Source organism: Mytilus californianus, unplaced genomic scaffold (assembly GCF_021869535.1).
Source record: "Mytilus californianus isolate M0D057914Y unplaced genomic scaffold, xbMytCali1.0.p SCAF_1, whole genome shotgun sequence".
NCBI classification, from domain to species: domain Eukaryota; kingdom Metazoa; phylum Mollusca; class Bivalvia; order Mytilida; family Mytilidae; genus Mytilus; species Mytilus californianus.
In genome coordinates, this window is record NW_026262581.1 from 124,485,092 (window position 1) to 124,507,293 (window position 22,202).

Below are 22,202 nucleotides of genomic sequence, written 5' to 3' on the forward strand. Positions count from 1 at the left end.
AAGTCATTAATAAATAGTAAAAATCATTAATTTTGGACCTGTTCCACAGGGTCCATGATTCCCAATGCATGATATATTGGTTAAGTATATTGCTTGCCCACAAATGATCGTCACTTAACATGTTATCGTCGTGATATGTATGAAATATTTGCCACTGGACGTTAATCATCAATAGTTTGTTTAATATGGTAATCACAACAATTAAAAGTTATTTCTAAAGCAAAACTATACATTGTTTTAGTTGCCCCACAAAATCCCTTTTCCTACAGGAATTATTTTCTTTCATATTCACTTGAAGGGTGCTTTCAGCATTATGTCAAAAGTTATTTATTCTGCCTTCTATCAAACATCGTTTTTCAAGTACAGGCAGTCTTGGGAAAAGTTCAAAGGGTATGCAACCAATCAGAAAAGTTAGAATTGTTGATAGACAGAACATCATCAATATTATTAGTTACACAGTGTGCTAGTGACCTAATACGATATATATCGGGTCAGTAAATTCCATATGGGTAAGAGCAAAACTCGCAACCCATATGGAATTTACTGTATAGGAGGTAAGATAAATCTGTATGTGCGTTTCGAGATATAGTTCCAGTTGCGTTTTGAGTTAAACTTTGAGTTTTAATTTGAGTTCTTATTTCCCCCGAGTACTTTCATAAAGGGGATGGAGGATCCCGCTGAAAAAAAGGTAGTAAAATATGAGAAAAGGGTACACAAAAACCAAATTTTCGAACACAAAGGGAATGTTCTCTGTTCAATGGTTCCATCCCCTATTTTTTCACAGTTACTATTTGCAAACAAATAGTTAAGACAAAACTCTTTCAGTGTTATAAAAATCCAAATACTATAGTAGTTGCTTTTTCAAGATAGTGCGAGGTATATCAGAGAATGCAATTTATCGAAATAAAAGATTGATGTTCGTATATACTAGTATGTAGGCATCAAATCTATACCTACACTCAAATCTGTGTCCATTCCTCAGATCTGTGTCCTATTCTATATTGCGTCATGGACGTCACAAATCTGTCCTTTTCAACAAGGTATGCACTGTCCTATCTGATGATGTCATTTAGGGATCCTGGAAATGAGGGGCGAGAAGCTGTAGTCCGGCAGGGGCCCGAATCCCAGGGAAGAGGGGGGGGGGAATGAATATGCTTGAAACGTTACTTTGACCGATGTCAGTCTGGGGGTAAGGGGAGGGGAATGATAATCAAGACCGGTCCCTGTTAACCTCTCTACATAGGACTAACAGTTTCTTATATATATATAAAGTGCAAAAAAATTATTTTCCAATCAAAGAAATAGTTTAATAGATAAAACAGTTCGAATGTTAAAACTATTGTTTTCTCTCAATATAGACACATTAGTCATACACGCTTTTTTTGTGGCGGTCGTCAAATAAGTAAAGAAGTCTATATATATATAAGGCAAAACAAACGGTAAACAAAATTTGTATATCTTGTTGTTTTTCTTAATTTTTGTTTTGTAAGTTGAATTGTGAGTTTTGTGCCGATCTGACGAGTCAAGTGAGCCCTTTCCAACTGATGTTATGCTGTATTCTTAAAACAACGTTCCAAGATTAAGGTAGACAGAGGGTAGCTCCATATACGCTAACACGCCATTGCGTGCACTGCATCTGATCACAAAACAATTTGAGAAATGAAAGAAAAAAATTAAAAGATATATTATTGATATTTTATCTAATTTCTTTATTGTATTAAACTAGTCTACTGCTACTGGTCATCAAAAATATATTGCTATTAACGGCTTATAGGTTCATTAAATTTTGAAACGTATTGTGTTTATTGTGGTCACTAAACGTTTCCGCTATTGGACTGTTTTCATCTATTTTGGCATAGCTATTTCATCCTCTCTTTTGGCCTCACATGAAAAATAAGAACGCAAAACGGTAGTTTCTTGTGCAGGCCGGTTCCTGTTTTTCAAAAGATTGGAAAATCTAGGTTTATATTTTCAAGAGAAGTCTCCTTACAAAGATTTTGTTAGGCTTAGCCACGTATATACACAGGCAGCTTTTTCTGTTGGCTTTGGCTATCTCTACATACAAATATATTAGTTTTCTGGTTTGAACTGTTTTACATTTGTCATTTCGGTGATTTTTATAGCTGACTATGTAGTATGGAATTTTCTCATTGTTGAATGTCGTATACAGTTGCTAACTTCTACGTCATTCGGTCCCTGGCGGAGAGTTATCTCGTTGGCAATTATACCACATCTTCTTTTTTCATATATGACCAATTATGGATCACCTTTGATTGATTGATTGATTGTTGTTTGCTTAACGTCCAGTGGCGGATCACCTTTGAAAAATTACTACAGCTATTATTAAACTTTACACATTGTTTTCTGTTTTGCAAGTAGCTTTGTAATCAGTCTATTAATATAAAAAAAAGGAGATGTGGTATTATTGCCAATGAGACAACTATCCACCAAAGTTCAAATGAAGTGGATGTAAACAATTATAGGCAACTATTAAACTATTTTATTAACCATAACTCATGCGACAAACAGTCGATTGCCTTACAATATTAATTCGACGAACTTTTTATCGTCTGTTGCCTTCTATCCATCCTCGATAGCTCTTAAGTAAATGTACAGATATAATATTATCAACAGATAATAAAAACCACCACATATAAGACAGCTGTGGCGTTCCACAAATAAAAGTTTTGGACTTCGATTTGATACTGCGACGTCAAGATCATAGGAAATTGGGGACAGGACAAATTTTTTTTTACCCTCCCCCTTTTTTCTAAAATCCGTAATTTTTTTATCTTCTTTTAATTTCAATCATTTTCGCGTTTTTATGTGATATCATCACAAATATACTGGAAAAAAACATGTGTTTACCATTTACTATTAATCCCTAGTTTGCTGTCCACTGCAGTCACTGATTATATATATATTTCAGCATGGATTCTCTATTTACAGATTTTAGACGAAATCGAAAAGAAGAATGCATTATTTTAAGAAATGAAATTAAAACATGCTTACAACACAAAAATGCAAAATAAGGACAAAATCCAGCTGACACTACTGCGCAGCACAGAATACTGAGGCCCATAGACAATTAAATTATTTTTATGCTGGGTGACACATTCCATGCATTTCTATTTAGATCTATCAGAAAACATTATATGATTGAATACAGACAAAAGACAATAGACAATCTTTATTTGTACGAAAACATTTATAATAAATGGTTAAGGCAAGACAGTAACAACTACTATCAAAGCATAGTTTCTTATCAAAACAAAGTTGTCTGAGACATTGGCACTCATACCACATCTTCTTATTTATACTGATATTAAAGATTTAAATCATTGATCTGAATTATAGATACAAAATTTTTATTTAGCTTTCTTCAGAGAATAAATGTTAATGGTTAATGACTAATGAAGATAGTTATGTTATAAAACTTATATCAAATATGATATCTGAACTGACGGAAATTCGGACCGCACATCTAATATGAGTGTGATGGAGTTGTCTCTCTTTGTCCAAATCTAGATGAATATCTTCAATAAAAATACATTAATGTTGACATTTCAATTTTATGATTAAGTTAAAAATATATATACAATCAATACAATTATTATGCAAATGAACCATTAGTGTCTTAATAGTTAATATCGTTTCGTTTGTTTATTACGTTATAAATAATTATACATATCGTAATATCGTAATTAAGCTGTCCTCCAAAGGGCACCTTGGTTGGTTGATAAAATTATCTGTATCGATGGGTGCAAGACAACTTGGCCAGAAGACAACTCGGGACCGTATATGAACATAACTCGCAGTCTGTGCCAAAAAATTTTCCAGCTACTAGCCCGATTTCAACATTATTCCTACATAAGTAAACAAAATTTCACTAAATTTTCACTAGCCTGAATCAGGGATAACACAATTAGATAGCTCTGGTCTGGCTGTTTAAGATCTTAGAATTGAGATGATTATATTCATATTTATATATGATTACCAAAATTATTGTGCCAGTCAATTATCAAAATCATTGTAATAAATTACTTTGCTCTTCATGGGCCCTTTAATTGGAATAAAAAATATCTTATCTTATATCTGATCTTATCACTGTCTGAATCAATTTTTACTAGACCTGGGCATAGTGCTAGTGGCTGAAGGCACAGACTGGATTCGGACCGTCAATAAGTCAACACGGACTGTCTATAAAGTCAACTCGGACCGTCTGTAATGTCAACTCAAACAACGTATTAAAGGAGAGTTTTTACTATATAACTGATGATTGAGTGTCTACTAAAAAGACAATTCGGACTGTCTATAGAAACAACTTAAAGCCTTACATTTTGTGTAGACATGCATCTGTCTATTTTTGAAGATTGGAATAGTTAAATTTACATTAATGATGGTTAATTTAATTCATTATGACTTCAGGTAAAATGCAATGAGATTATATCATAAAACAAATAAAATAAAAAGACGAATTCAACAACAACAAAAAAAGCAAAAAACAATCAGCTTCAACGAGTCCCCCCCCTTTTTTTAGGTATAAATTAAGTATTATAATAAAAAAATAAAGATAAGTAGAAATTTGGATTCACATTAAAACAAATTGTTTTGATAACTTTAAAAATTCAGCATCATTTAAAGATTTAAGTTTCTTTTATGTGAAACATATAACATTAAAATTAAAATTTTAGTTCCTTCTAGAATATTACCGAAATTATGGTGATTAAATAGAAATAGTCATTATTGATGATAAAAAAGAAATATTAAATTTGTGTTTACACCTATTTCTGCTATTTTTATTTGATATCTACATTGAAGATATCTATAAGTTTTGACTTTCTTATTCGAGCGTTACTGTTGAGTATATAGACGAAACGCGTGTCTGGCGTACGAAAAAAGTAAAATCACAAAAATACTGAACTCCGAGGAAAATTCAAAAAGGAAAGTCCCTAATCAAATGGCAAAATCAAAAGCTCAAACATATCAAACGAACGAATAACAACTGTCATATTCCTGACTTGGTACAGGCATTTTCTTATGTAGAAAATGGTGGATTGAACCTGGTTTTATAGCTAGCTAAACCTCTCACTTGTATGACAGTCGCATCAAATTATAAGCCTGGTATTACGAATTAACCGCAATACAGAGACACTTACTTATGCAACTCTAATTGTTAACGTAACGTATTGTAACGTCATATTATTATTAGTATCTGATAAAAATAAATTAACAGAGCATATATTTTAACATTTTTGCAATCCCTTGTCCATACTTGAAAATCGGACTATTTGAATGATTATATAATAAATGTTGCAAAATTAAAAAAAAACTCCAGTTCCCCCGTGGGCCTCATCAAAGCGAAAAGCCACGTGCGAATGTAAGTAACTCACGTGACCTATGCTAACGGTTTATTTTTAGCTCCAACAAGAAGCTTATAATATTCAAAAGAGTGGAAGCGAAGATATTCGCTTTTATCTTTTTATTGATATTATTATCTTTGTGTTGTTGTTCTGTAAACACAAAGTTATCTCAAAGCATGCCCCAGTTGTTAAGGGACGCAAAAGGTCATCAATAGCATCTCCGCCATTTTAAAATTCATTTTCATATTTTACGCAGAACATGCAACAGGATATTTCTCCGATAAAATAATTCCTCATATTCTTTAATTTTCTGTACTTGCGACAAATGAAATACTTTGTCTACTGAATTTTTTATTGATTGTTGTAAGGAATTATTCAAGTTTCAATAGTTCAATTGTATGTTATTCATTCAACTAAAAACAGGATATGCAGAAAATAGTTCAGTTCCTGTGCGGATGAATATTTCCTTTTGCTGACGCGAGGAGTCTGGCAACAGTTGCCGTAGGAATAAACGCCATAGCCACCGTAGCTCTGACGACTGTTACCCACCAACAATTAAGGTGAATTTTCTTTACATCTAATCATATGTAGTTAGAGCGCATCATTTGAAATTATGATACCCTTTAAAATGAAGAGAAATTTCCCCATTTTGTGTTTTAACACACCCCAGTTACTGTCGTTGTGTAAACAAGTTAAAATGGCGAATCATTAAAAAAAACATTGATTTGTTAAAGTGTATTTCAACTTTTAAAACTTTTGTAATTTTACCCTTAAAGTTTTAATTTATAATATATACACCCATTATTGTATTTTTGGCTAGAAATGTTATAACAAAGACGTTTTTGGTAGTAAATAACATTCGAAACGTCGATTGGTTCGTATGTAGGGCAAATGCCATGGTTGTTGGCCTGATACCAAGGACCAAAAAGAGGGTTGCTAAGTAACAGGATCGAATTCTTAAAAACGTTGTCGCAGGTATTAAAAGTGTGATAAATATGTGGGAATTTGCTAGTTTTATTATTAATGTTTAAACTCTTGACTTAAGTATTAAGAATGAATATCTTGTGTGTTTAATATTTTCTGACATTGGTATTATAAGAGAACATGTCCAATCATGTGTCATATATGAATTCATTGTAATTTTTTTGTCTTGTTTATTTAGATACAGCATGTATATATATATATGGATATATTGAATTCTATCACTAATGATTATCAAATGAAAAATATGCATTTTGCAGAATACTCAGTATTGTAGTGAATGTACATTTAAAAAAAAAATAAAACATTAGGCCACATTTGAATTAAAGTAACATCAATTAATACATGTTCAACCTATATAATCCTTCTTAATGATAAATATGCATTTTGCAGAATACTCAGTATTGTAGTGAATGTACATTAAAACAAAATAAAACAGTAGGCCACATTTGAATTAAAGTAACATCAATTAATACATGTTCAACCTATTTAATCCTTCTTAATGATAAATTTTCATTTTCAGTGTATACTCAACATATTGTTTTAATCTTGTGAATATTTTTTTTTACAGAATTAGGACTTCTTTTTAAGTTCAATATATAATTTGAAAACTTATAATGGATCCAACCTTATACTTAATATATATATTTACTTTTCATTTTGAACAATTTCTTAAATTCAGATATACTGAAAATAATATTGTTTTAAATTAAAGCAAAATACAAGCAGATAACATTATATAACTCTTTGACTTAAATATTCAGAATGATTATCTTGAGGGTTTAATGTTTTCTGACATATTTCAACTCTTGCGGAAGTTCAAGTCAACAGAGGCCGAAACTTGTAACATTTTGAAGCGTCAATGAAAATGTCCATCATTGTTTGAGAAGTGTAATATAAAACACTTACATGTGTTGAATTATATGAACTTTAGGAAATCGTTTTTTTAATTTGTTTAGAATCCAATACTTACCATTGTATGAGATATAGATATTAGGTACTTGATGAAAAATGATTTAAATGGTAATGAGAAATCATATTGCTTTGACTAAGAAAACTGTTTCAAAAATTCTAGAGAATTTTATTATTTAATCATTAAGTAAAGAGTATTTCTGTGCTTTCAATGTGCCCTATTCAATGTTGGCTCAGTGTTGTAATATGGATTCATTGACCTAGATAGTTTTCGTGTGTGCAAGTGTTGTATCTGAGAAAATTTAACAATGCATTAAATGCATTTTTTCATCACCTACAAAAATGAATTGATTACACTCATTCAAATCTTCTTTCATTTATGATGTCCAGTCATGTTTAACCTGAAAGCAAATCAGCCTGAGCCTAATTGGAGTGAAATCTTTGAATAAGCAGGAGGCATTGTCATTTTTTAAAGTTCATCCAGAATCTATTTTGTTTAATTTGAAATCCATTCCATAAATAATATCTTTTGAGAGGGAGTGTTGTTTTTTTTTTAAATTACCTTGGTTGACACCTTATTGATCTCGCACTTATTGCCCTTATTTATGACTGAAGAATTCAGGCTTGTATTGTCCGCTGTTTTATTCTCCAAAATTAAAGCTGCCAGACATGGTTGCGGATAATGGAGTATGATAAGCAAGAAAATAAGAGAAAAACTCTATTTCGCAAGGTTTGTTTACGTTCCACCATGTTTGTTATTGAAATTGTAGAGGGCGCCCTTACATGTATTATTTTCAAAACTAATATTTTACCTAACCCATGTAAATATGCAATTTTAATTAAAAATCCATTATAAAAGTGATAAATTTCAAAAATAAATGTTTATTTACAAATTTTTCGTTTGTTTTCACAGCATTAAAAAAGTGTATAAGTCAGCCAGGAACCAGATTATGAATAACGATGTATAAACTACAAAATGTAATCAGTTATTTGTTCCGTTTTGGTGATTCAAACTGAAGCATGTGTTTTGTTTTAGCTTGAGATCCTTCAAACATCAATATGATGGATATGTTGAACGGTATTTTACTAAAGGATGGAACTGTATTACTTTCAAAGTAGTATTCTAGTGTTATCTATTAAGTTCGGATTTTCTGCATACTATCACTGTATTTATTTTCGATTTACACATGCTATTCTTGCTTCCGGATATTTTTTTTTGTGATTTTGACTTATTTTAACACTCGTGAAATGTCCTAGAATCATTTACAAGCATTTTTAACTTCTTGATGATGGAAAACCAGTTTTTCCAGGAAAATATTGCAAACGATCCAAACATTTTTCATGTCGGGGCCTTTTATAGCTGACTAAACGGTATGGGTTTTTCTATTGTTGAAGGCCGTAGGGTTTCCTATAATTGCTTACATCCACTTCATTTGAACTTTGGTGGATAGTTGTCTCATTGGCAATCATACCACATCTCCTTATTTTTACCTAGCTTAGGTACTTTTTTCAACATGTGGGCTAATGATTAGTAATGGGAAAACTATAACTATGAAAAATGACAGCCTTTTCCATAGCCTTGACATTTACCCCTCCCCCTTTTTCAGTAAAAACTTGAGAGGAAAGGTCCAACTATAAATAAACATTGCATTCCTCCTAGCCCAGGCTCCTTTGTTGACCCCCATCCCCAACAAATGGGCAGTGAGGAAAACCTGGGACTACATTATGCTATTAGTATTCAGTACAAACTGAGAGAAAAGGTCCAAACATCAAAAAAATTTGGGCAGCACCCCCTTAGCCTAAAGGATGGTAAAAATCAGTGACATATTAATTACATTATAAAAAAGGGCAAAGAAGGCAAACTTGGGCAGGCCTCATTTATATAAACATGATACTGTACAAACCTTCTTTAAAATTTTTAAACTTCAAATAGAAAGTCTTAACCTGTTAATGATTCTACTGATTTTGAATTTTTACTGTTAAAGAAATCATTTTATTTTTGTCGTTCTTTTCATTCCGTTTCATTTATTGACATTAAAAATATTGCCTCCTAAAACTTTAAAATTTTGGTTTCTCATTAACTATCCATTGATAACGTAGTTTTTATTTCAACGCCTCTCTTGCTTTTAACTAAACAATCTTGATCATTCATGCGATTGATTGAATATCATATTTGAATGCAGTGAAATGTATTAATGACACTGATTTAAGTTAACTTAACTCCAGTTGGTTATAAAAGGGCATCGTATTTGTAAAATCTATGAAATTAAGAACTCCATGAGACAATTCTCTTAAAAAATATTTATTATTTAAGCATATGAACCGGAGATTTCCGTCTTTTGAAACGGCTACATTCTGCCGGGTGCCGGTTCTTAATGAAAACCCTGACAGTAGTTTCAAGAAATGTTTTGACCCGTTACAAATATTTTTTTACTTGAATTCTCGTGGCTAGAAGGGGTTGCGGACTATGTACCAGTGTAAACTATACAAGGCTGATTACAGTATTGAATATTGTCTTTATTTGTGATAACATTGTTTTAATTTTTGATAAATTAAAATGTAACTACATGTAGAAATACAATGTATGTGGCTATATTCAGTATATATATATTTAAAAACACTTTTATCCTAGTGAAAACCCTGTAGGATGTAGGAAAAAAGTGTTTTTTAAAATATTATCCTGCCTATACGTTTACACAAAGCCATGCTTTTCTCAGACTGTTTATGACATCTTTACACTTAATCACTTAACTTGATTAAAACAAACTCATGAGAAATACAAATTTTCTAGTAGAGATCTTTCAATGATAAATTATATAGAATAAAATAGAATAAATTTCATTGTCTTACTGTTGGACTCGCCATAGCCAAAAACGACAAATGCATGAACTTGCCTTCAAAAATCCATAGACTGCTTAGTGAGAACCCTGGTCTTGCGTTTAAATAAAGCAACACCTATTTCAGATCAAAACAATACCTTATCCTGGCTTTTGTTGAAAAATTTTACAAACCTTCAATTGCATATAAGGGCACGCTGCTTCCTGGATGTTTGGTAGATAAAAATCAGATACTTCTGATCTGAGCTTCATGGCAAATATGCCCTTCTATTTTAATTTCATAATTTTTTTTTTCTAAAACTTTCAAAAAGGGTTTAACAGTAATCCCAAGTCTTAAGCTTTCATTTGATATAAAAATGACCAAAATATTTTACTTATTTACAAATTTACAGCTATGTGTACATGTAGGAACCATTTTGTTTAAAAAATGAACAATTTTTTTGTATGTTCTTCTTGACCGGACCTAATGAAGTTCTACATGTACACCTCAAGGGAAAGGAGATATAGATGTAACATTAAGAAAGATTTTGTTGCCAGTACATTTAAAATAAAGTTGAAGTAGAAGTCATCTTTTAACAGTTTTCATTATATTTGTAGGCATGAGACATGGCTACACAGACCTTTGTAACGGATCTTCAAGCCATGAATCCAACAGTAGTACAGTTACAGGTAAGAATAAGGACATTACTTGTGTTGTTATGTACTAAAGCAGTTATAGTAACCACTACACTTAGTCATTTCATCTGTCCAAAAGACCTTGTGTAGAAAACTTTCATCAAAGCTTTCCTTGCTTCTACCCTTCTACATGTTTATGCAATGGAATGCTTTTGTTTTTGGTCAGCTGTAATTTGTTAATGTTGAGTTGTAAAATTGAGAATGAAAATGGGGAATGTGTCAGAGAGACAACAACCCGACCAAAGAGCAAAAAACAGCCCAAGGCCACCAATGGGTCTTCAACACAGCGAGATAATCCTGCATACGGAGGCGGGCTTCAGCTGGCCCCTAAACAAAAATGTGTATAAGTTCAGTAAAAATGAACATCAGATGTGAGCAATTTATACTTCGCAATGGAGCCACTTCCTGATTGCCAAAAGTTTGAATTTTTTCCAATACTTATTGTACACCGAAAATTTAAGTCCATAGATTTCTTGCCTTAACGAAAGGGAATGATCTGTTTTGCTTCAGTTTAAATGTAACCGCAATCAATTGCACGCAGCGACGCAGATGCAGATACAGTATTGGTCTTGTTTACCAAGGATTGAAGTTCTGCTCTCAATCGTAAAACATTGTACTGTTATTCAGTATTTATACCAGGTTTTCCAAAAAAATGCTAGTCAGATATTTTTATGTCGTATATTGGTATGACGTTGGCATCGTCGTCCGAAGACACAATGGTTTTCGCACTCTAACTTTAGTTTAAGTTTCTCTGAAATTGTACTGCAAGGTACCATACCACAAAGGGAAGGCTGGGATTGATTTTTGGGGTAATTGCCTCAAAATTTTTGGAATAAGGGGCCAAAAAGGGGCAAAAACATGCATTTTTCTAGTTTCAGGACAATAACTTGTGTGTAAGTGTATGGATCTTTATGAAATTGTACTACAAGGTTCCATATCACAAAGGGAAAGCTGGGTTTGAGTTTGGGGGTAATTGCCCCAAACATTTAGGAATTTGGGGTCAAAAAGGGGCCAAAAAACAAACATTTTTCTAGTTTCCAGACAATAACTTGTGTTCAAGTGTATGGATCTCTCTGAAATTGTACTGCAAGGTACCATACCACAAAGGGAAGGCAGGGATTGAGTTTGGGGGTGATGAACCATAAGGGGGTTCAGCTGGGATTGAGTTTGGGGGTGATGAATCATAAGGGGGTTCAAAAAATTTGGGGGAGGGATTTTTTTTTCTTTAAAATTTTCCATTTTTAATTGGTTATTTCTGATTTATATATAAAAGTAAAAAATAATGATATGGTTTGAATAGGTAAATTAAAAAATTTTCAAGTTCTTAGACCACATTCATTCTGTGACAGAAACCTATGCTATGTCAAATATTTAATCACAATCCAAATTCAGTGCTGTATCAAGCTTGAATGTTGTGTCCATACTTGCCCTAACTGTTCAGGGTTCGACCTCTGCGTTCGTATCAAGCTGCGCCCAACGGAGCATTTTATTAACCACTGTTTGAACCCCATTAAACAGTGAACATAAATACAACCATCAAAAAAACCAAAACAAGGAATTTTGTCATAACATGAAAGTGAATTGTGTGTATTGTTTCTGTTAATAATTATGTTGATGATAATAGTTATCACCTCCAGTGTAACAATGATTTTTTTATGCCCCCGCTGTAGCTGAGGGGGCATTAAGTTTTACTCTTGTCCGTACGTACGTTCCGAAATTGGTTTCCGTTCTCTAACTTTAGTTTGCCTCAACCAAATATTATGAAACTTATACACAATGCTTATTACCACAAAACACAGACCAAGTTTGAATTTTGGTGGCGTCACTTATACCATTCTAGAGTTATGCCCCATTACAAATTGAAAATTGCTGAATTTTTCAATTCCATTCTCTAAAGTTTGCCTCAACCAAATGTTATGAAACTTGTACACAATGCTTATTACCACATAACTCAGATCAAGATGAATTTGGGTAGCATCACTTTTATCGTTCTTGAGTTATGTCCCTTTATAACGTTGTATGCAAGCGGGGGCATCATCTGTGTCTAATGGACACATTCCCCATTTATTTTACCTACAAGTAATAAAGCTCAACTTGTCCCTCAGGATTACAACCTGTTGTAATATCATATCAATTTAAACTTATTTATGTATAATTTTTGCTTTTGTACTCTCAATTTATGGAGTTGAAATTCTTGTTTCCTTTCATTGGTATCAAAATATTTTCTTTTTGTTATTTTGTGCTGATTTAGTTTTCTTTTTATACACCCGTTTATTTCTCTGTGTACTGTTTAAACCCCTTGTTTAAGAGTTAATAGAACAGTTGTCTTTCTTTTTAAATAGCAAAAAAAATGATTCCGTTAATTTGTTTGGAGGAACTTGATATTTTATTACCATTCAGAAAGTAGCATTCATAATCCTTTTCAATAATTGTCATAGATAGCAACTTACCAGTCGGCGTAAAGTTTTACTTGGCCAGACAGGTTCTCAGCTATGTCAGGCAAGTCATTTCTAAAACTATAAATAATATTTTAAGTAAAAAATCTTATCAAAAGTGAACCACAAATGCCAAGGAATCATGATTATACAAAGGTTAAAATGACTAGGGAGTTCTGGGAGTTGTAAATTTTATATATATATTGCAGAGTTCCAAACAGGCACAGCAAGTTCAGAATTCAGATTCATCTCAGAAATCCCAGGGCACAACAATAATACAGTCTGCACAGGGTCATCCTCAACAGTTTGTTATTACAAGTAAGTCTAAGCAAACTGGCAGTACAGTTGAATGCTATAAGTTCAGAAATCATGTTTTAAGTTGTAAGCATTGGTTTGATTCTCCTCATTCAAACAGACAATAACATTAGGTATCCCAGTTAATCTCATTAAAAGTCATGATCAGCTGTTTTTAGTTGTCTTATAGTTATGGAAAAAATGATGCAATGTACATACTAAATAAATGTTAATGTCCAAAAAAGAGTACAGCACCACCAAAACTCCAAAAGTGATTCAAAAAAATATAAATAAAAAAAAGGGGTTCTCATTAAGGTGCATACACACATCTTGAGAGTCCTGTAGATTAGATATGGATGGTATCATACCAATTAAATGTTTGAGAAAAAGACAATCCTTTTTCTTCTTCTTAAATCTAATTGATTATGAAATGGATCTTTTATGTATAAAAAAGTATGTTCAAGCAAACATATTAGCACAAATTGAATTGTTCAGACTGTCCACATGCCAGTGAACTGTTTAGATAAAAATATTTTTTTCATTTTAGCATCAGCTGTCCAGGAAGCCTTAGAGAACCAGCATGGACATGAAAATGTTACACTACAACAAGGTGGACCAACTGTTTATTCCACCCAAGTACAGTATGTAGATGATCCAAGTCTCTACTCAACCAACGGGCAAATGTACGAATACTATAGATGTGGCAGTGCAGTGTTTTTTGTTGTGGCTTTCCATTTATTTTGCACAGTTGCTCATAGGCTTTTGGTTTGCATGTTTGGAAAAAAAGTTTCCCTTTTTTATGTCAAACAAAATTAATGTCACTAGAAAGACACACCAGTATATAAAGATAAAATCAAGATCATCTCGCCGTGTTTAATAAAATTGTACATAAAACCTAGAAAGGTGCATTTTAAAATTTTCTTAGTAATTTTTAAGTACAAGAAGTAGTTTAGATGAAAAATAAACTCCTTTTAAAGGGATGATTAAAAAGATCTTGAAATATGCACTTATTAATACAAAGTTCAATGTCAGAAAAGACTAGCAGTGTTTTAAATATTTTAAGCTTTTGGAAGTATTTCTGAAAAAAAAACTTATTTTAAAATTTTTTTTTTTTATCATTTATATTTTTTTTACACCATATGTAAATCGAAAAAATTACCGTTCTGCAACAGTTTTCTTGTACCTTTGGTACTCATTGAAATCAATTTTTAAAGGTAACTACTTGAATATCAAAAATATGAATTCCTGTTTTTCAACATTTTCCAAATGGCTATTTTTCATTAATGAATAATTATTTATTTTATAGAAGTATTACAGTCAAACCTGTATTAATCAGTCACTCCTGGGAATTATCAAAAGTGACAGCTCAAGAGAGTTGACCTTTTTAAAGAGGTTCCAACGAATTCCTACATGGCCCTTTGCGGGGATCACGGCAAAATGTTTTATTGTCTTTAATCAGTAGAGTTATCTTTCTTGCCAACAAACAAATAAAAAATGGTGGATCAGGTGTTGTAAATTAGTAGAAAACTTAGCAATATGTTAATATTCTTTAAAAAATAAAGTCTATGATACTGTTTTCAATGGAAACTAAAAGATGTAGAAGACGAGGAATTCACCTCCTATTAGGGGTCTCAGTTGAAAACCGGTTCCAATTCTCATTTTGACTTCCATACTGAATGCATTTATTTTCTGTCATATTATATTGATAGTTAAAATGACCATTGTTAAAAGTTGAAATGACAATTTTGTGTCAATATTAGGTGACTGCCAACTCTGTCCAGACAGGTGACTGCTGAAAAAAGTTAATTTGTATTGAGAAAGTGTTTGGGAGGGTCTGAAAGTGACTGTTATTGACAGGTGAGAGTTTAGGCAGGTTTGACTGTATTTATTACCGGGACCAAGTTCTGTCCTGACTCTAAAAAATACATATTTTATTCAATTAGTTCTTTGTAATGATTTGAACAACATTTTCATGATCTTCCATACAAAATATTGTCCCTGAAATTTGTCCACAGGATTAAATTTATTGCACAGTTCATGTAAACATAGCATTTTAAGGCTTTTATTGTTTTGTTTTTTTTCTGCAACATAAGAATGATAATCATGCACTTTGTTCTAAATACTTTGACCTGATGTGTTTGTTTTCCTCACAATTAACCTGTTTTACCCTTTACATTTTGTTGTACCTTTAAGCATATTTCAAAAATGTTGTTATCTTCTTTATTTTCAGTTCACTACATTCCAAATTTTGTTTCACTTTAATATTTTCTTAGTAGAAATTTTAAATGTACTTATTTTGTATAAGTGTAGTAATGCATGTTTTGATGTACTTTTTAATCTGCAAATATTTATTCAGCTGTATAGGTTTATAAATTATGCTATAGGTACCTCAGGTGAAACTGACATATCTTATTATTTTGAGTAGCTGTTTTAGGTGCATGGTTTCAGATGATTTTATCTTTACATACATGTTCAACATTTGTTTCATCTTTCAGTTAATGTTTGTTTAAATTCTCATCTAAGTTTATTATTTTTGCATTGATCACATCGACTCATGATGATGCGTACATTTGCCTGGTATGTTGGGAAATTACTAAGTATACAAGAATTATTATTTATTATATGATATTATATGAAAACTTAAAACTTTTTAATTTAGCCAAACTAGGACTGAATAAAAAAATTTCCAAGTATTCATTTGAATGAATCGCACATATTTAGTAAAAGTAATGTGACACAATTCATATAGCCTTTCCTAACATTCTGTTGTACTTTATTGTACAGAATGCAATCACCAGAACCTCAGTGGTAATTATTGGAATGAATTTTTAACTAACAATCAAAGTCAGTTGTTTGAAGTTGTGTGCACTAACAAATGTATAATGGGTATCAAAACCTGGTCTAAATTATGGGAGGGATTGTTACCAGTTTGAAAATTTTGATTCTGTAATGATTTGAAGATTGGTGTGTTAATGGAACACATTCACATTTATTTCTATGCAAAATTCACATTTGATTCATGTATTTCACCTCAAATCATTTTATACATTGAAATGTTAGCTATCTAATGGAATAAAAATATCACTAGAATGGCAGTAATATTTATTGGACAGCAAATAAAACAGCATATTGGTTTTTATACGACTGCAAAAAATTTTTTGGGATCGTATAATGGTATGATGTCTGCGTTGTCGTCCAACGACACATTGGTTTCCGGACAATAACTTTAGTTTAAGTGAATGGATCTCTATGAAATTTTTTAAGAAGGTTTAATACCACAAAAGGAAGGTTGGGATTGATTTTGGGGATGATGGTCCCAACCATTTAGGAATTAGGGGCCCAAAAGGGACCCAAAACAAGCATTTTTTCTAGTTTCAGGATAATAACTTGTGTATAAGTATTTCGATTGCTCTGAAATTGTACCACAATGTTTGATACCACAAGTAGAAGGTTGTGATTCATTTTAGGGGTTATGGGGCCAACAGTTTAGGAATTGAGGGCCAAAAAGGGGCCAGAAACAAGCATTTTTCTAGTTTCCAGACAATAACTTGTGTGTAAGTGTATGGATCTCTCTGACATTGTACCACAAGGTTCCATATAACAAAGGGAAGGCTGTTAATTGCCCCAAAAATGTAGGAATTAGGGGCCAAAAACAAGCATTTTTCTAGTTTCCAGACAATAACTTGTGTTTAAGTGTATGGATCTCTCTGAAATTGTAGTACAATATTCCATACTACGAAAGGAAAGGCTGGGATTGAGTTTTTGGGTTATTGCTCCAAGGGGGGTTTCACAAAATTTTTTTTTGGGGGGGGGGGGGGGGGGGTTTCCAATTTTTTTAAGTGATTCATATTTTTTTTTCAAAATTTTTCAAATTTCAAATTTTTAAAAAGTTTCAAGAAGAAATTTTCAATCAACAGTATTGCGCAATATATTTGTAAGATCTTTGACCACATTTATTTTGTGTCAGAAGCCTATATTATGTCAAAAATTTGATCACAATCCAAATTCAGACAGTATCAAGCTTGAATGTTGTGTCCAAATTTGCCCGAACTGTTCAGGGTTTGACCTCTGCAGTCGTATCAGGCTGCGCTCAGTGAAGCATTTTATTTGTTATTTTTAATCAAAATTTATTTTGGTACATGTATTAGAAATGGGAGACATATTTTCTGTTTACCTTTACACATGCTCACTTACATTTTGTAACTACACTGTGTTGTCTTTCATGGTATTTTCAGTTTGAGTTCACATGGCCCTTGTGAGCTTAAATGGACTTTTTATTGGTGACTGAAAAACTAAGACCTTAAAATGTATTTAATTTTAAAGTTTTTAATTTATCAATAACTTTGTCAAACCTTGATGAAATTTTATGACATTTGGATAGGATATTTTTTATGACCAAAAGACAGTGTCCAGAGCAAATTTTGAAACTCTTAACATGTAGACACCCAGGTATTTAAATATATATCTTGGACAGAAGCTCCTCTTCAAGAAATAGCATCTAAAGAAAAAATTGATTATTTATTTTAAATTATGTTATTTACTGAAAAAGGCAGCATTCACAGGGACCCACGAAACCCTTTACAAACTTTTCATTTAATGGATGAACCCTTGTTATGAATTTCCCTAATATCAACTTGGAACTCATGATTGCACTTGCTACTTGTTTTAATTTCTTACCTTTTCTGCAAATGTTACTATATACAAGCTTATTCTAGGTTGAGAAAAAGGTACCTTTGATTGTTGAAGTTTTGTTTATAATCTAAGGCAGTTATCTCCACTAACTAAACAAATGACAAGAAACACATGATTAACTTGAGTTTTTAAATTATTTTCTGAATTTAAATGTTTCAGTCCCCTCGGCTTAAAGCTTATAGCCTTAAGTAATTCTGTTATGCAGTACATATGTCATATCTCTGCTGATGGTGTCACAAAATATTAAACAAAAATCTCTTCTCAACAAATATATAAATGATATCCAAATAAAACTGATTTTTTTTGGGTATGATTGTATGGTCTATGTTTGGTATACAATTTGTAGGAAAGATTTAAGAAGATAAATTTGAAATACAGTGAGTTGCCCAAGATTAAACAGAGTATAATTAATCTGTGTAAAGAATCAAGCAGGGTCATTAGCAGACTTTTGAACATGAATTATTATATGCTCTAAATGATATATTTTAGGCAGGGTACAACTTTCCAAACAGAATACGGACAAACAATGTACACACCAGTATCTGGTACTTACTACCAGACTGCTTCTGGTACACAGGTAAGATTTTTTCACAAGAAAACTGTGAACTTTAAATAACAATATCATTGTAATAAGAAAATATTTTTGGAAATTATTATATGTGCATTTCTTATCTGTAGATTTTATTGGTGAAGAAAATTGCAGCATTTGCAGAAAAACGCCAATCAAATAATAATACATTATTTAGCTACTTGGCAAATAGATTTATTCTTTATGCTTATGGGTTTAGGTGGCAGAGTGGTGTAAGTAGTTTATCTACAGTGATCACTACAATGTCAACAGCAAGGTTGACAGTTTAAATATCCCTCGTGGCAGATGTGTTCAACATTAGTCTTAATTGACTATGATTGCCAATTTTCTTGTCTAAGGTCCACAGATCTCTCTGGTGGTCTGACTTCCTGATCGCCATGATATAGCCATGAGTGCTGAAAGGCGTGAAACACCAAGAATCAATGAATTTTCTGTAAATCCACTTTGTTTTGATTTGCCTATAGATGGGTTCTTTTAAGAATTGTAATTTATCATTGTTTTTCATCACTATAAACTCCCTTTATACTTTCAATGCATTTTGACTCTCCATGAGACACATATTACTCTGCCTGACAGTTGTTGCCCATTTCTCAGAGACATATCATGATGTATCAATCCCGTATCAAGTCATTTTTATGTGGTAGGACACTGGTCAGGAACACCAGTATAATATTCTACATTTCATGCTTGATGACATGGTGAAGTTGTGTGATTTGATGTATGGTTTGGAGGGAACTGTTTATTTCATTGATATACCTCTACTGCAGTATGCTAATTATTGTTTGGAGGTGAAATTTTGATTTCTTTTTCGTAGGCATGTTTTGACTGAATTGAATTGATCCACAGCAATTTCAGAAACTAATATGAATTCATTATTATTTGTGAGGTACTTATTGTCCCTGCTCATCACATTTGTCGGTCTAAAACACATCACTTCTCCGGCTGTTTGACATAAAGCTTTCATACTTGACGGGATTATTTTTTGTCATAATGTTTTGACTGTGCTATATTATAAGTTTGATTAGACAATTTTTACAGGAGTTTTGGGACTTTAAACTTTTTTTATGCCCCCCCAACTGAAAGTTGAGGGGCATATTGTTTTACCCCTGTCCGTCCGTCTGTCCTTCCTTCCTTCCATCTTTCCGTCCGTCCTTCCGTCTGTCCTTCCTTCTTTCCATCTTTCAGTCCTTCTGCACCCCAAGGGTGACTGGGGTATAGAAGTATGGTCACCATTGGTCTTCTCCGACCGGCAGTAAAACCCGTGCTAAAATGGGGCGTCCGTTTGGCTGTGCGGGATGTACAAATTTGCAGCCACGTCCGGTCAGAATGGGGACATTAAATCCGATGCCTCGTGTAAAGAGAGTGCCACGCTCTTTGCACGTTAAGAACCCTTGCAACAACTCTCTGAGGGGTCCGTAGGTGACCTGTTACAAGGCTAAATTTCTGTCCCTATCCAATATACCCTCATTTCCCGTGGCAGTCTAAATTTCTCCGACCTTAATCCCTTAATCTATTACAGATCCTACCTATTGTATTTATTGTGAACTTGTTCTCGTCCTGAATATGCATGAAATATTTGCCACTGGACGTTAAGCAACCAACAATCAATCAATCAGTCCTTCTGTCTGTCCTTCCCATTATGGGTATATAGCTATTCCAGATAACTCCTCCTACAGTTTGAATGCTAGGAAGTTTTCACTTTTCTGGCTCAGTGGCTGTTTGTACATATATATTGGAGGTGTGCATGTGGTCAGGGTTTTGAATTTTATTGATATTTGCTCTTTTAGGAGATAGTTGAACTTTGTTATTTTTTGGAACATATACTTGCATAAGAGGTGCATAGGGTTTCCAGATAACTCCTCTTACAGTGAACCATAGACCTATGTGCTCCCATGCTCATTTTTGTGTATTTTAAAATAACACTTTGCATCTGCGGGGGCATCATTTGTGTCTCCCAGACACAATAATATCTCAGAGAAAGTCCTACATTGACTTTGTTATAAAACAGTTACTTCAGAGTGGAGTGCGGGGGCATCACTTTATCTAGTTTTTGTATTGTGACAATGACCTTTTGAACACAACTCTGAGTCCAGTGTACAGAAAGCTCTCATACTTGGTACAGTTGGTTGCCATCTTGTTTTGTTGAACATATCACATCATCTGTTTAATGCAAACATTTTTATGGGAGTTATAGGACTTTGACTATTTTTGGATCATTGTAATAGTGTCACCTTGTGAAAGCAAATCCTCTGAACCCATATGACGGAAAGCTCTTATACTTGGTAGGATTGTTTGTCATCATATTAAGTTGACTATAATATACTGTCATTTCGATTTGATATATGTAATGTGAGTTTTGGACTTGTACCATATTTTGACTGGTACCACAATAACGCACTGTGACAAGATTGAATTCCTCATTATACAGGGCAGGGGACATTTTGCTACGGCATAGCAATCTTGTTTTTCATACTTTTATTGTCATTAATTTATGTAGGTAGCTACAGGATTAACACAATTGGGTACTATGCAAGGACAAATATTACAACACCAGACAGGTACATACCTGATACAGGGAGGGACAATGGATGGAGAAGGTACTCCACTTACTACCACTACCAGGGCATCACCAGCCACAGTAAGTGCTACGGTAAAGGACTTCATAATAAAAGCATGTTCTGTTTAGATAGACTGTTGTTTTGCTTTTAATGTTTGTATGTTATGAAAGTAAAAGGTTACCCTGTATGTATGTACATTCTGTATTTTATGTACATTAAAGTGATCTGACAATGAATTTCTAGTGGTCAACTTGCATGCTTTTATCATGATCCTTTATTGTCTTATGTTGTTAACAACTAAAAGCCATGTATTGCAGTGAAAAGGTTAATAAATCATTGCACCATTTTTGTTTCAATACTAACTGATAGTAAAAAAAACTTATATATAGGCTGAACACTGGAAGTTATCTAGGCGTGGGTGCTATATTATCATTCACTTTGTCTGTTCTTGTCCAGCAATTATTTCAGTCACATTTTTCTCGGGTACTACTGAACAGAGAGACTTCATACTTGGTCAGCAGCTTGATAATGATGACTGAGGAGGGTAGTAATGGAAGATACTTTATGTTAATGGATAATAATGTCTTGAATTATTTCTTTAAATTTATTTGTTGGTAAATGATTTAAATGAAAGTTTGTACATGCATCTGATAAAGTGATGAAGAGCATTGGATGTGTTTAAAAAAGTTTTTATATGATAATTATTGGTCTTAGAATTTGCTATTATAAATACAAAATTTACCTTGGCATAGCACTTTATTAAGTGACAGGAGGTAAATTAAGTAAAGTATATAAGGTAGAAAAAGAGTTTTAGCAGTTCAGTGTTAATTTACGGCAGTTTAAATGATTTATAATTTTTTAAAAAT

General features: G+C 32.7%; 1 protein-coding gene across 1 annotated transcript in view; it reads left to right on the forward strand.

Annotated features, from left to right (window-relative positions):
• The window catches only part of LOC127712733 (DNA-binding protein RFX2-like), an 82,331-nt gene that overhangs the window by 50,494 nt on the left and 9,635 nt on the right, over positions 1–22,202 (forward strand). The window contains 9 exon segments of the mRNA XM_052219346.1: positions 3,529–3,557; positions 5,787–5,892; positions 5,895–5,917; positions 10,468–10,489; positions 10,698–10,762; positions 13,413–13,521; positions 14,051–14,180; positions 18,679–18,751; positions 21,276–21,416. Coding sequence (XP_052075306.1) covers positions 3,529–3,557; positions 5,787–5,892; positions 5,895–5,917; positions 10,468–10,489; positions 10,698–10,762; positions 13,413–13,521; positions 14,051–14,180; positions 18,679–18,751; positions 21,276–21,416 — 698 coding nt within the window.